The 14,750-nt window shown below is 44.0% G+C and overlaps 1 protein-coding gene across 4 annotated transcripts in view; it reads left to right on the forward strand.

The window, feature by feature from the left end:
- The window catches only part of MCC (MCC regulator of WNT signaling pathway), a 340,541-nt gene that overhangs the window by 283,672 nt on the left and 42,119 nt on the right, over window positions 1-14,750 (forward strand). For all 4 annotated transcript variants that reach the window (XM_054032915.1, XM_054032914.1, XM_054032917.1 and 1 more), the window contains 3 exons: window positions 3,636-3,776; window positions 6,168-6,268; window positions 9,417-9,600. In XM_054032915.1, the coding sequence (XP_053888890.1) occupies window positions 3,636-3,776; window positions 6,168-6,268; window positions 9,417-9,600 (426 nt within the window). The remainder of the gene's footprint in view (window positions 1-3,635; window positions 3,777-6,167; window positions 6,269-9,416; window positions 9,601-14,750) is intronic.

Here is a 14,750-nt window from a genome sequence, read left to right on the forward strand (position 1 = left end):
TCTCTCTGTCCTATGTAGTAAATAAAACATTTATTTCTCATGTCTTTTCATGTCCAGAATTCTAAACTGTGGTGTGTTCCCCATATCCCTGAAGCATGGAGCAGACCAGTAGATATGGCATTTTTTTCTAAAACATACAAACGTTATTACTTAGGACTTGCATGACTACTACACCATTCTAGAAACAGGGTATTTTGTTTTCTGCTGGGGTACCTGAATAATAGTGTTCAGAATCAAATTGTCTCAGTGAGTGTGCTCATTTTAGGTGAGGTGGAGAATGGGTGTATTGGTTGATCACAGGATTAGTTGTCAGTGTGATGCGACCATGAAAAAGACTAATGCAGTCCTGTGATGCATCAGGCCAGGTATTTCCAGTAGAGATGGGGGAAGTGTTAGTACCATTATATAAGGCACTGGTGAGACCTTATCTGGAATATTGTGTGCAATTCTCGTCTCCTGTGTTTAAGAAAGATGAATTCAAACTGGAACAGGTGCAGAGAAGGGCTACTAGGAGGAGCTGAGGAATGGAAAACCTACTTTATGAGAGGAGACTCAAAGAGCTAGGCTTGTTTAGCCTAACCAGACAAAGGCTGAGGGGAGATATGATTGCTCTGTATACATAAATCAGAGGGATAAATACCAGGGAGGGAGAGGAATTATTTAAGTTAAGTGCCAATGTGGGCACAAGAACAAATGGATATAAATTGGCCATCAACAAGTTTAGGCTCGAAATTAAGCAAAGGTTTCTAACCATCAGAGGAGTGAAGTTCTGTAACAACCTTCCAAGGGGAACAGTGCGGGGGGTGGGAACAGACTGGCTTCAAGACTGAGCTTGATAAATTTGTGGAGGGGATGGTAGTGTGGGACTGCCTACGATGGCATGTGGCTCATCAGCAACTGCCAGTAGCAAAAATCCCCAATGGGTGGTGATGGGACACTAGATGTGGAGGGCTCTGAGTTACTATAGAGAATTATTTCCCAGGTATGTTCCTGGTGGGTCTTGCCCACATGCTCAGGGTCTAACTGATCATCATATTTGGGGTTGGGAAGGAATTTTCCCCTGGGTCAGATAGGCACAGACCCTGGGGGTTTTCCGTCTTCTTCTGCAGCATGCAGCACAGGTCACTTGCAGGTTTAATCTAGTGTAAATTGTGAATTCTCTGTAACTTGAAGTCTTTAAACCATAATTTGAGGACTTCAATGACTCGCCAGAGGTTAGGGGTCTGTTACAGGAGTGGGTGGATGACATTCTGTGGCCTGTGATGTGCAGGGAGGCCAGACTAGATGATCATGATGGTCCCTTCTGACCTTAAAGTCTATGAGTCTAACAGTACGCTGATATCACTGGACCTTGTACTGTATTAGTCAAGGCCTCATGTCTTATTAATTACATGAGCTCAAAATTATGAATAAAAAAATCCCAGAATTATGTGGCATTGCACTCCCCCTTACTGCTTTTCCCAGTTCTAGTCCAGTCTACTATGCTTTTTATTTGACTATTTTGATACGAATTAATTTTATGAAAATGCTTCCCCTTTTCAGCGAGCTACAGAATTTTGTATTGACAACACAAACATTGGAGAAGTTGTCAAGAGAGTTAGCTGGAGCTTTTGACAGCTCAGTAGGGAACTGCTGGGGCTTTGGGCAACCTAAAAAACTCAGGGGTTTATTCTGGCTACGCTCGCTTTTTTCCTACCCCATTTACAGGTGACGAGGGGGTGACTTCAAATTTTTGAGAGGCGTGATTGGTGTTGATTTCCTTATTCCAGACCTAAGTAAATCTTTACAGCAGTTAGCTGTACCCTGCTGCTACATTCAGCAATGATGGATAAGTACGCAGCCTGATGTCTCTGCCAAATGATAAGTAGTGAGGTAGTCAACAATGTTGACATTTAAAGTATTAGGGCTTGTTTATGTGAACACATACTTGGCAGCAAGCTGTGATGGAAATCTACTTCACACTAGCCTGCCCTGCACTAACTGTCCATGTGGATCTAGTTGGTGCACACTAAAAGTTCCATAGTACGCTTTGAAGCAGGGTATATCAGTGCACACTATAGAACTTTTGTTGTTCTTTGAGTGCTTGCTCAAGTCCATTCCACTTTAGTAGTGCACCATTGCCAGAGATTTTCCCCTCAATAGTATCTGTCGGGCTGGCTGTAGTGCCCTCTGGTGCCGCATGCTTATGCGCCAGTGTAAGGGGTGAGGCCAGCCACCCACCCTCTCAGTTCCTTCTTACTGCCTGTGACAGTTGCTGAAAATCTCCTCTTGCTTTGGCAAGGAGCCTATGAGTGCTTTTTTCTTCTCTGTATCATAGTTTAGTCTGTAGTTTAGTTATAGTGTATATATTGTAAATAGGGTTAGTGTAAATAGTACCACCTCCCCTTATTGTTAAGGGGATTCCTTCACCACCATGGCTGGGCGGCTCACTACCACAAGATGACTTTTGGCCCCATTGAGAGCTCTTAAAGCGGATAGCAGCTAACCTGGGGCTAGAGATTGAGGATCTTAAGGAATCATCCCTCGGTCTCATTGACGTTCTGGCAGCAGCAGTTCCATCTAAGGTGGCCTTCCCCATTAATGAGATGGTAATGGGTCTGGTCAAAGGCCTGTGGCAGACCCCATCTTCTCTGCCCCCCACTTTGAAAAGAGCAGAGAACGAGCCTTATTAGGGAGATATGACTACAATTTGTGGGACTCCTTGGTCAAATTTAAGAACTCTAGGCAGGAATTCTCAGCCCTCTTAGACGAGGGGAAGAATGTTGCCAGAGCCTCTCTCCAGGCAGCATTAGTTGCCACAGACGTGGTGGTGAGGACAATGGCTTCTGCCATCACCTTGAGGCAATGATCTTGGCTTCAGTCCTTGGGATTCCTCACTATTTTCGGAGCAGATGAACACAACACTGCACACCCTGAAGGACTCAAGGGCACTGCTCAGGTCCCTGGGCCTCAATGCTCTGTTTGCTTCTAGGAAGCACTTCTGGCCCCAGCAGCCACCATGCTTCTCAGCTCAGCCTCCAAGACAAGAACCCTATAAAAGAAAAGGGAGAGATTACTAGCACCGTCAACCGCTTCCATCCACCTCAACCTCCCAGCTGGGGTCTCATAGGTACTCCGGTGGACCCAAGCAGGACTTTCGATGGTGCAGCCCAAGGCGCTATACAAGTTCTTGTCGGACTGCTAGGTGCTAAATACAGTGGTAGTTGGCTATACCCTGGAGTTTTATGCATTGCCCGTGCCCCCAAAGAACTTACAAGTTGATTTAAGACAAGATACAAGTGTGACCAAAAGGTAGGAAGACAAGATAGAGGGAGGATAAGGAAGTAGTAATAAGATCACGCTGTTACATAGGCTTGCTGCAATGAGAAAGCAACAGAGAATTCAAAAAGGGATGTTTTATTCTTTGGTTGGTTCTTCAGTTTTTTTTTTAGTGGTGGGGGATTGTCCCAGACCTAAGTAAACATCCTCCCGTGTTCTTGTCACAGTACATGGAACCCATGGATTTAGCTGTAGTACTTTAAAATACTGCCAGCCAAATGTTCTTTGACATTCTAAACTGGGATCATTTTGGTGTTTTCAAGACAAACAGACCTCTGTCTCTGCTTGAAGGTTAAACATTATTTCCTTCTCTACAGCCGTATTGAGCACTTAAAATCCCAGAATGACTTGTTGACAATAACGCTGGAGGAGTGCAAGAGCAATGCTGAGAGGATGAGCATGCTGGTTGGGAAATATGAATCCAATGCCACGGCACTCAGACTTGCACTGCAGTACAGGTATGTAAATATGTGGCCTGGGAATTTGAGCTTGAAAAGTGAGGGGACAAGACTTGCTACAGAACTTTAGGACATAAAGCTGCTGTTCTGCAACAGAACATCCTGCTTCTGTTCCATTCTGGTGTGAGTAATGATGCACTGGTTAGATAGGTTCATGAGGCAGCTACATTTAGTTATTGTCTGATACGTAACTCAATTGTAGTCAGAGACGTTTCATCAGGGATGAATTTAGCTGTCACACTAAATAGCTTTACTTCTTCTTTTTGGAAATACAGAATGAAGATTAGAGTTAGGGAAGATTTGTTTAGTTTTCCCCCCTCCTTCTCATATGTACATGAAACCACCTTTGCAGGTTTTACTGAAGAAAATAAATAAAGAAAAAAGTGATGATGATGATAATAATAAGCAACTTGTGATATTAATATGATGGACGTTGCTGGGAATATTTTTCCAATATTTCTTCAGCGAGAAGAAATGAATCAGTGTCTGAGAAATGTTAAATCTGTTTCTTGCTCTATTTGAAGTGTGTTGGGTGCTCGCAGTCCAGTGTCCTCATCACATAGGCAGCCATGATCATTAGCCATCCCAACAAGAGGTTAAGGATTCAGTAGGTAAAATGACTGAACTCCACTCTCACACTCTAGCATTCCTCCAGATGAAGGTTGGGGCACGCTGGAGAAGCACTGTGAAGAAGCTTGTGCTGGAGTTGTCTGTGCTTTAGCTGTCTGTTGTATAAATAGGAGACTTCAGTTTCTCCTACTGTCAGTCTAGCATCTTTCACAAGCTTGATGGTATAAAGAAAGAACCCACAACTCCTATTGACTTTTGTGATTTAAGTTGACTTCTGTAGGAACTGTGAGGTACACCTCTCAGGATTTGGTCCCAAATAACTATATTTGCTTTAAAATATTTGTAAAAAATGGTGTCTCTGGAGCATTCTTTCGACTAATTTGGAGCAAACACTTGTGGCATTAGGGCAAATCCTGTTCATTTTGAAGGAAGTTGATCTTGAATAAATTTTATATATTACATATTAAATAAAGCAGAAATGAGTGGTTCCCAAGTACGTTCAGTAGTGATCTCCTTGCAGTGGGGAAAATGGGTTTAAGGAAAGTCTTGGACAGGGGATTATTTTTTAACAGAGGATCAGAAAAACATAAGTATTTTGGTAAGGGTTTTGAATAACATGGAAAATTGGAAAGGCAACTTCACAAGAAATAGCCTCCACTGTTGGTCAGATTACTGTCTTGTATCAGTCACCCTTCTGAAGAAAGATAAGCTCAACTCTCACTGGTCATTCCACCTCTCCCATTTCCTATTCAATGAGTTAGGGCCAGCCTGGGGACAACATTCACAGGCTGCATATCTAAGGGGAGGCTTGTTGACCATTGGTGGGAGAAACCACATTACCTGGGATGTGAAAGACCCAAGTTCAAATCTCCTCTCTGGACCAGTGATTTGACCCCAGGGCTTCCCTCTTGCAGCTGAGTGTAGGCTATTCTGGGATGGGTCCCTCTTAAGCTCTCTTACTGAAGCTTTTTTATTTCCTGTAAATAGTCAGTCACTGGAGCAGGACTTGAACTTGGGTCTTCTCCCGCTCAAGTGAGTGCTGTAACCACCGGGTTATAGGAGGGCATTCTGGGGTGGATCTCTTTCTGTTTCTCCTGTTGACACTGATCCATTTTGTGTAAAATACTTAAAAAGTCAGTGTTCCAGAGAAGGACAGAATGACTCTCTAAGGGAAGACCCAAGTTTAAGTGTGAAATGTTTCATTTGACCCAAAACAGGCTTTTTGTCAACTTCTTCTATTCATTGAATATTTCCAAAAAGTTCAGATTTGGCCTGACTTGAACCAAATTTTTTTCTGATTTTTCAGAACTGCCATTGAATCAAAAAATCAATTACTGACACAGCTGTAGTCCTGTAATGTCCCTGCTATCATACAAATAGAAAGGAATAGCCTAGTTCAGTGGTTCTCAAACTTGGGCCGCCGCTTGTTCAGGGAAAGCCCCTGGCAGGCCGGACCAGTTTGTTTACCTGCCGCGTCCGCAGGTTCGGCCGATCAAGGCTCTTACTAGCCGTGGTTCGCCACTCCAGGTCAATGAAGGCTGCAGAAAGCGGTGCAGGCCGAGGGACGTGCTGGCTGCCCTTCCTGCAGCCCCCATTGGCCTGGAGCGGCAAACCGTGGCCAGTGGGAGCCACGATCGGCCGAACCTGCGGACACGACAGGTAAACAAACTGGCCCGGCCCGCCAGGGTGCTTACCCTGAACAAGCGGCGGCCCAAGTTTGAGAACCACTGGCCTAGTTCTTCCACCACCACTTATCCAGTGTTGATCTCTGATGTTGAGTCTCCTGTCTAAGTTGCAGATATTGTGTTTGTTTTATTTCAGTGAACAGTGCATAGAAGCATACGAGCTGCTGCTGGCTTTGGCAGAAAGTGAACAGAGTCTCATTCTTGGTCAATTTAGAGCTGCAGGCGTTGGTTCTGTTGGTAAGATCTCAATGAGTCATTCTCTAAATCCCATTCTGCACTTCAGTTAACATTTATCAGTTTACAAGGACTGGTTGCAACAGTGAATCATCTCCTGACAGTTTGTTACCCACCAAATATGTGCTTATTTTCATGTTTTCAACTGAATAAATAAAATGTTTGACACACACAAAAATTGGGACTGGAACTGAAACAAACTATTATAAGCAAGTTAAAATAAACCATATATGGTATTACAGGAGATGCATCTTCTGGACTTGTGGGATTACTTTTGTTGGGCAATAACCATATACCAAGCACAGTGATTAAACTGATACCGCCAAGCACCCAAGCATGCACTTCACATACTGAATGCAGTGGTTTGGGTTACATAATTTGCACTTGCCATTACCACAGTTGTGTACATAGCCACAGTATTTGCCCACAAAAATTGTGTTTCATAAAAATCTGGTCTTAAATCTGTACTCTCAAATATACCATAATGCAGATAAAATACCATGTGCAGTCTTTACCTCCAAGCTCCCATGGTACTCTTGTGTTTTAACATTTGTCTCATGTTTTACTGCATGGACTGAGGTTTCGGCCTCTGTTTTCTGTGTTGTTCTATTTCATTTCGTTACTCAGCAGCACACACTGACACTACTTAACACTGCTATTGAAAATGTTCTTTGGGGGATGGTGCTTTCCTAATAACAGAGTCAGCCCGTTTATAATCCATTTTCAACATGGTACATGCAAGTTCTTTGCACACAAGTCACATTTTCTGTCAATAAATAAATGTTTTCACTGTGAAACTAACTCTTAATTTTACAGAGGCTCATTCCTCTTACTGATGGGAGGGAGTGGTAGTAGTAATCTTGGACCTTGCTTTGGGGGGAGGGGAGGGAGAAGGTATATGAAACCTTCAGACAGAAAAATAGCTTTCCATACTGTGCTGAGACCTAGACACTGCCTTTAGACACTAATTTATAGCGCCAGCTTCTCAAGAACCACTGAAATGTAAACTGAAAGCTTTTAAGGACCAAACGACCAGCTGGTTTCAGAGCCACAAGACAGATGAGTTCCACCTCTTGTTTCTGCAGGCTAGACACAATGATCCACAATTACTATGCTGTTTCCAGGCAGTTTACTTTGCATCTCTCCTAGTGGTTTGTGCAAGTCTTTGTGTAGGTGTGTTTCTCCTTGCAGAGTATGTCATGCAGGAAAGGTCGCAGCAGATTTTTTTTTTTTTTTTTTTCCTTTTTCTCTAGATTCTAGCCCTTCCTTTTGGTAGTCTGGTATTGAATTTGTACTGCTGTTTCTTTATGAAAGGGCATTAGGAGCAAGTGTGTATTAGGCCTTAGATTTTGCTAGTCAAGAAGTAACTCCAGAAAGGAAAGTATTAATTTTCTTCTCCATGTTCAGGTTATAAAAGAGAGGGTGTAACCTACATTTATATAGGTGTCTACCGTCAACTTTTTTTTTTTAATAGTAGCATTACCACTCACACCCTTTAGTGGAGACTGTGCCAGCGTTTCCATCATAAATCTTGTTTTTCAGGAGGTTATAGCTTGGCTGTGAAACTTTATTTCACTGAGAAATTTAGTCAGAAGAGTCTTTGCCTGACAAAAGTTATTGTTTTGCATTAGTTTAAAGTAAAAATTAGTTTAGTTTATATTTAAAGTTAGACACCGAACAACCCCTCCCCACAATCCTGAGAGCCGTCTCATTATATCGGAGAAATATACATTTTCCAAATTTACACAAATCCCAGAATGTCTTTATTAATGATTTGTCTAGCACCACAAATCTGGTTTGTTTGTTAAAATAATAAATTTGGTGCCAAATCCTAATGCCTTACTCAGTCCCTTGCAGGCAAAACTACCATTGGCGTCAGTGGGAAACTTGCCTGAGAACTGACCAAATAAAGTCTGAGTAAGCACCTCAGTATTTGGCCTGTTAACAGAAATGTAGAATAAGACACTGAAGTCATATGTACCCAGTTCTGGATTTTCTCTACATCCTGATATTTGAGAGAATGATCATGACAGTCTCTGGTGTCAACCACCAGAAAACCCAGAACAGGGATGAAAGGGTTGGGATAATATTATGTTGCTTAAGTTTTGTATGTGATTATTTTATTGAGTGTGTGTATAGTGTTAAAGTTTTGATAGACGGGGAGAAAAGCCAGGAAGTACAGTGTGAAATCGTGCATTACTCTTCCTGCAACTTCCATAACCAGTAGATTGATTGATTGAATGGAGGATGTTGCATCACTTTGAATTTTCTGGCATTTTCTGCTTTTTTCTTTTTTTTCTTTTTATTATTTATTTTTTGATGTTACATTAGCACCAAGACCCCAACTCAGAATGAGGCCCTTTTAGTGCTAGACACTATACAAACACATAGTAAGAGACAGGTCCTGCCTTGAAGGACCTTACAGTCTAAATAGACAAAAGAGACAAAAAGGATGGGCGGGGAAGCTGGGGCATAGAGAGCAAATTGCCTAAAGTCCCCCAGCAGGTCTGTGATAGAGTTGGGAATGGAACACGGCTCTCCCAGCTCCCAGTCCAGTGCTCTTTCCACTAGAATATGCTGCCTCTCACTGCCCTTCGCACTCCTTGGTGTATCCTTATTGCTGGTAACACAGATAATTTTCCTCTCTGTGGCTATGAAGATCAGTGAGGATTTATACCCCTACATGGAAAATACAAGGGAGTTGTAGCTGCATCTTCTCAAGGAGATTAGCCCAACCAGCCCGCGCCTGTTGGCTGGTACTCTCGCTTCCACAATTTTAATGCTGTCTTAAGGTCAACCCTTCTGGAGGGGTAATATTCAAGGGCATGTGGCTTATTTAGCGAGCATAAAATGTGGATGTACAATGCTTGGCTCAAATGAGGATAAAGCACAGTCTTGCACAGAGCAAACTGTCTCTTACTTGTCCTGTCTGATGGCAGTATCGTATGTGTTTATCTCTAGTACAAAACAGATAAATACAAGTCATAGCTTTGTTCTTTTTCTCTGTATTAGTCTCACTTAGATCATAAATTGCTAGCTAGGTGTTAATGTCACAGCATTAAGTGAAAATAGCTTTAAGAGTCTGTATTCTAGTATTAATTTTCAGTATGCTCTTCGAAGCTCTGACACTGATTGTTTGTTTGCAAACTAGGGGACCAAACAGGTGATGAGAACATTACCCAGATGCTCAAGAGAGCTCACGACTGCAGGAAGACAGCTGAGAATGCAGCAAAAGCCCTGCTGATGAAATTAGACGGCAGCTGCGGGGGAGCCTATGCGATCACTGGCTGTAGCGTACAGCCCTGGGAGAGCCTGTCATCCAACAGCCACACCAGGTAACTGCAACTTATCGAACCTATTAATCCCCAGGCCTTTGGTTTCACACCTAAGTAGATTATGTTGTATTCCATTTATTCAACTATCCATCCTCACGTCAGTCTGCTGTGTTTTTTGTTTTTATTTTTTTAAATCACCACCATGCTTCAGTGAGCCTATTCTCAGACTTTGAGCAAGCTCCATGCAAGAAGGGTTTTGTATAGATTTGTTGCAAGCCGGTGATTCTGATCTTTGATCTCACTCATAAAGGGCAAAACCATAACACTTCTTTTACTTCAGTGCTTCTGTTTCTCTCTCTCTTCCCCCTCCTTCCCATCTCATTGAAACATGAAGCATGTACTTCTTGTTCACTGCTATTGTATGAGGGCACCACGGGTTTCCAGGGAACTGGAAACCAAAAAAGTGCTTCCATCAAGGAAGGTTTCCATAAGCTTTTGGAGTGCTCAAGAATTGTTGTTTTTAAATGTCACAGCTATAACCATTTCACTTCTCACAGAAACAGAATAAGTTTCTGCCATCAGTTATAATGATTTTTCATAACAACCCCACTATCCCGAAAAACCTCCCTTTAGCAATTGAAAAACCTCCCTTTAGCAATTTGTAGACAAATATTGACTGGTGGACAAACTTTTTGCAGGTTAGAGTGGATTTTTCCAGAAGGAAAAATCAGGATATTGAGATTTTTTTTTTTTTAGACCTTTAAACTAATAAAACTTAAATGAACTATTATTTACAAAAATTATGTAGTTCAAATATTTCTGGGGAGCAGCTACTTCTTCAGTACCTCTCTATACAACGTATATACTTTGTGTGTGTTTGTACATAAAGACGTTGACTGGAATTCAGGTTTACAGTGGCAAGAAATTGTCTTATGTTGGAAAAAGACTGAGGAATATAATAGCTGAAATCTCTGGCTGAGACAGCTATTTGCCCATCAATTGAAAAATTCTAGTCTATGTGTTTTCTGTTACACTTTCTAAAATACCTTCTTTCTCTAAAAATACATAAGATTTAGTTATTCTCTGCTGAAACTTTTATCTCACAGGATTATATGACCCTCCATTAGATCTGTTAGTGGTTTTGAGGACAAATTTGTTGCATTACAATGCCCTGATTCAACATTATGTTCCATCACATCACAACCTCGTGCTGTTGCACTGGGCTGAAATAATGTTTGGGTCGCTGCCAACCTAAATTAGAGGAGAGGGGATAGTTTTTTGGTAATCTGAATGGGTGGCAGACTTATTGCAATAATAATGGTAACCATCTTATATAAATATAGGTGAACATTTTTCTTGATTAATTTTCAGTTTCTGTCCCTCAGATTCACTTAAAATTGTTTACTCAGTTTCTTAAGCAAATTTCTCCTTTTTTATGTTTTTATACAACATTTTCCCCACAATTCCTATTTATTACATTGTGGCTGACAAGCCTAAAAGCAGCAAAAGACTAAGAAGTGTGGTCAACTTCTGCATCAAACATCAGGGTAAATTTAAATATCTAAAACTAATGGGTCATTTTGCTTGAAAAATATGCAGTATCAGAGTTACCCTGTGCAGAGGAGATGGTGTTTGAGTACATACATTCATGTAGCGCAGTGTTAATTACTAGCAAATCGATAGCTTTTGATGCCGAAAATATTGACCTGCTTAGGAGTGCAGTATACAAAACTATTTCAGGTCACTTGACCCTGTCTGTCATAGGGTGAAAAAATACTGGTTATATACACGTACATTTGTGTGGGGTTTTTTTTCTGGGTATACGACATAGCAACACACAGCTGAGGTTGTTTAAGCATTTATATTCTACAGGGTCATTTTTGATGGTTTATAATATTCTCAAAGTTTTATCTTTTTGTGGATATTTGGTTGCTCAGCCAGGGAAGGATTTTTTTTCCTGAAAGTTTGACTGTAAACAGTTCAACTCATTTCCAGGATGGAAGGAGAGAAAAATGTAGGTTTTTTGCAGTCTTGCTTTGGTATTGGAAACTTGACATTTGACAGGGATGTATATAGTCCCTAGATGTTTCCCTAGTTTCATTGGTCTGGTGAAAATCAGATTTCATTTGGCTGAGTGATAGAGCTGAAAAAAATCATTCTACATACATGCCCTCTGCTTTTGTGGAGCAATGAAACTAATGATCTCTGTGATCCACTGGCTGTGTGCCTGTGTGTGTAAAATTTGTTTTGGTTGACAAGACAATGTCTCAGCATGTACACATGCTTAGAATAGAGTGCAATTTCAGATTTAACAGGTAGAAAATTGTAGAATAAGATCTGTGAAGGTGCAGATGAAAAAAAGTATAGATATGTATCTATATATTTTATGTGTATATATGTACATTTGTGTGTGACCTATTAGCTTGAGTCTGTTCCTCTATCATTACATGATAAATTTCTCTGATATTGAGAACATACCTGATATTGAACTGATACTACAGTTGAATGGTTACACACACAAACAGAGGACAAGAGAGTATGATTGAACAAATGTTCTTCTTAGAGTACTTGCTCATGTCCATTCTATTGTAGGTGTGTGTGCTTGCACATGCACCGGTGCTGGAAGTTTTTGCCTCAGTGGTATCTGTAGGGGAATGGCTCTGGCGCCCTCTGGAGTAGCGCGCATATGCACCAGTATAAGGAGCGCCGTCAGCTTCCCCCTCCCTCAGTTCTTTCTGACCGCCAGTGATGGTGCTGGAACGTTTCCTTGCCTCGGCAAGCTTTCCTATCTCAACTGTGCCTAGCAGCGAATTCATTATATAGTTGTTAAAGTTGTATAGATAATAGTTCCCTTAGTGTTCAGTTACAATTAATTAGTTAGTCCTGTACAGGACTTAGCCTAGGGACAAGGCATTCTCCGGTCCCCGGGCTTCAAGCCTTGTGACTGCTACAAAAAACCTATGCCAGTCAGTGATCCCCATAGAAGCTGCCTCAAGTGTTTAGGGGAAACCTACGTGAGCAACAAGTGTCGCATTTGCAAGAGCTTCAGGCCGCGGACAAAAAGGAGAGGGACATTCATGTCCGAGCACTCCTTATGGAGTCTGCCCTGGCACCAGCTTCAGAGCCGACGAGATTGGACTCTGCTCCAAGCACTGCGGCCTTGGTGTGGAGCACGCTGCCGGCACCTACCTCTGACCGGCACTGATTCCCATCCCCAGTTTCAGCTAAAAACCAAAGAAAGGCCGGGAGAGGGCGGTCTCCTACATCCTGTAAGGGGAGGGGAACAAAGGCCCACATGGGGCAACTCTTCCTCTTCGGACATTGGCCAGGCTCCAATTCCCATTGAGCGGGCAAGCCCGTCTGCCACCCAGGAAGCGGCAGAAGCACTCGGTACCTGGTGGTGCAGTCCACACTGGAGGCCTTTTAAGCTGCTAAGGACATATTGTCCTTTCTGGTGCTGCCCACGCCAGCCAGTGAGGTGCCCCGTTCGAGGGGTAAACCTGCCCTGTGACCCTTCCAGAGGTCTCCATCAGTGTGGCACCGCTCCCCTGCCAGCGTTCACCTGAACAGCGCCACCAGCCAGATGGAGGTCGGCTTCCCTGCCAGAGTTCCCGGCATTAGTTCCCGGACTCTAGGCAGTGTTCCTCGAAGTCCTGGCATCAATCGCCGGCAGTCTGCCGCAGACCTGCAGAGGCACGTCACCAGTCCCCATAACCCCAGTGCCGGGAGCGCCCGAGTCAATCTCCCAGTCTTCAGCACCGCTCCGGAGTGTCCAGGTGCTGGTCCCTGGAGCCCTGTCTCCAGATCACTGGTACGGATCACTGCGAGCACATCAATGGTCTCCAAGACATTGATCCTCTTGCTCCAGGTCTCTGGAGTGGCACCGTTCTCAAAGCGAGGCATCAATCTCCGGGATACTGTCGCCGATCCGCCAAAGGCTGCCACCGGTCACTGGAGTCATGGCACCGAGAGCCATCATCCTGGTACAGGTCCCCAGTGGAGGTCCGCGGAGAGAGCCAACAAGAATGGGGTAGACAGGAGGCCTCAGTACCATCCTGGTCCCCCAGACAAGTCTCTCCCTCCTCGGGCTCTGACAGCAAGGAGGAAGTGTATAGAGCCCAAGGAGGAAGATCTGCCTGCAGGCCAAGGTCATCCACTGTGGACATCGGCATTCCCCTCTGGGCCACCAGTGGCTGCATGGCCCCAGGGCCAGTGGCCGGCCCCTTGACAACTATGGAACCCCCCCGGGGGGGTTTCCCCATCTGTCTCAGGGGCATCCAAAAGATGGTTGGCGACAGTCTCCTGCCTGCCCCCTGGCTCAGATGTGGAGTCAGAGCAAGCTCCCCGGGGACAGCCAGCCTCGACCATGGGCTGCGGCTCCCCTGGCAGAAGCAGTGGAGTTGACAGAACCACCTATACCTGCCGCCTCATCATCTTTGCCCGATGAAGCAACTGCTGGGCTTTCTCACGCAGTCCCCCAGGATGATGCACGGGCCCACCAGGACCTTTTGAAGAGGGTAGTGTCGAACTTGTGGCTGGAAGCCGAGGAGCTGGCAGAGCCCTTAGACTCCCTGTTCAATGTATTAAATGCAGCAGCCCCCTCCAAGGTGGCACTGCGAGTGCACGAGGGAGTGGTGAAACTAATCAAGGCTCTGTGGCAGACACCCTCCTCCCTTCCCTCCATCTGCAAGCAGGTGGAAAGAAAATACGTCCCCGCTAAGAGTTTTGAATATCTACATACCCACCCCACCCCAAGCTCACTGGTTGTGTCGGCAGCCAATGAGAGCGATAGATAGGGCAAACCGGGATCGATGCTTAAGAATAAGGAGGCAAAGAGGCTTAATCTCTTTGGTAGAAAAATTTATTCTATGTCCAGCTGAGAGTGGCCAACCATCAGGCCTTGCTTGGCTGCTATGATTTTAATATTTGGCAGTCCATGGCCAAGTTTGTGGACTCGCTGCCAGAAGAGCCCAGGAAGGAATTCCTGACGACCCTCAATGAGGGCACGGCTGTGGCCAGGGCAGCCCTTTAAGCGGCCTCAGATGTGGCAGGTTCAGTGGCCTGGACCATGACTTTGGCTCTTTCTCTAAGGCGTTGCAGTTGTCGGGGCTGTCGGTTGAGGTTCAGCAGTCCACCCAGGACCTCCCATTCGATGGCCTGGCGCTGTTCCCAGAACAGATGGTAAAGTACACGGCCCAAAAGACTCTTGC

This window comes from Malaclemys terrapin, chromosome 6, assembly GCF_027887155.1.
Source record: "Malaclemys terrapin pileata isolate rMalTer1 chromosome 6, rMalTer1.hap1, whole genome shotgun sequence".
NCBI classification, from domain to species: domain Eukaryota; kingdom Metazoa; phylum Chordata; order Testudines; family Emydidae; genus Malaclemys; species Malaclemys terrapin.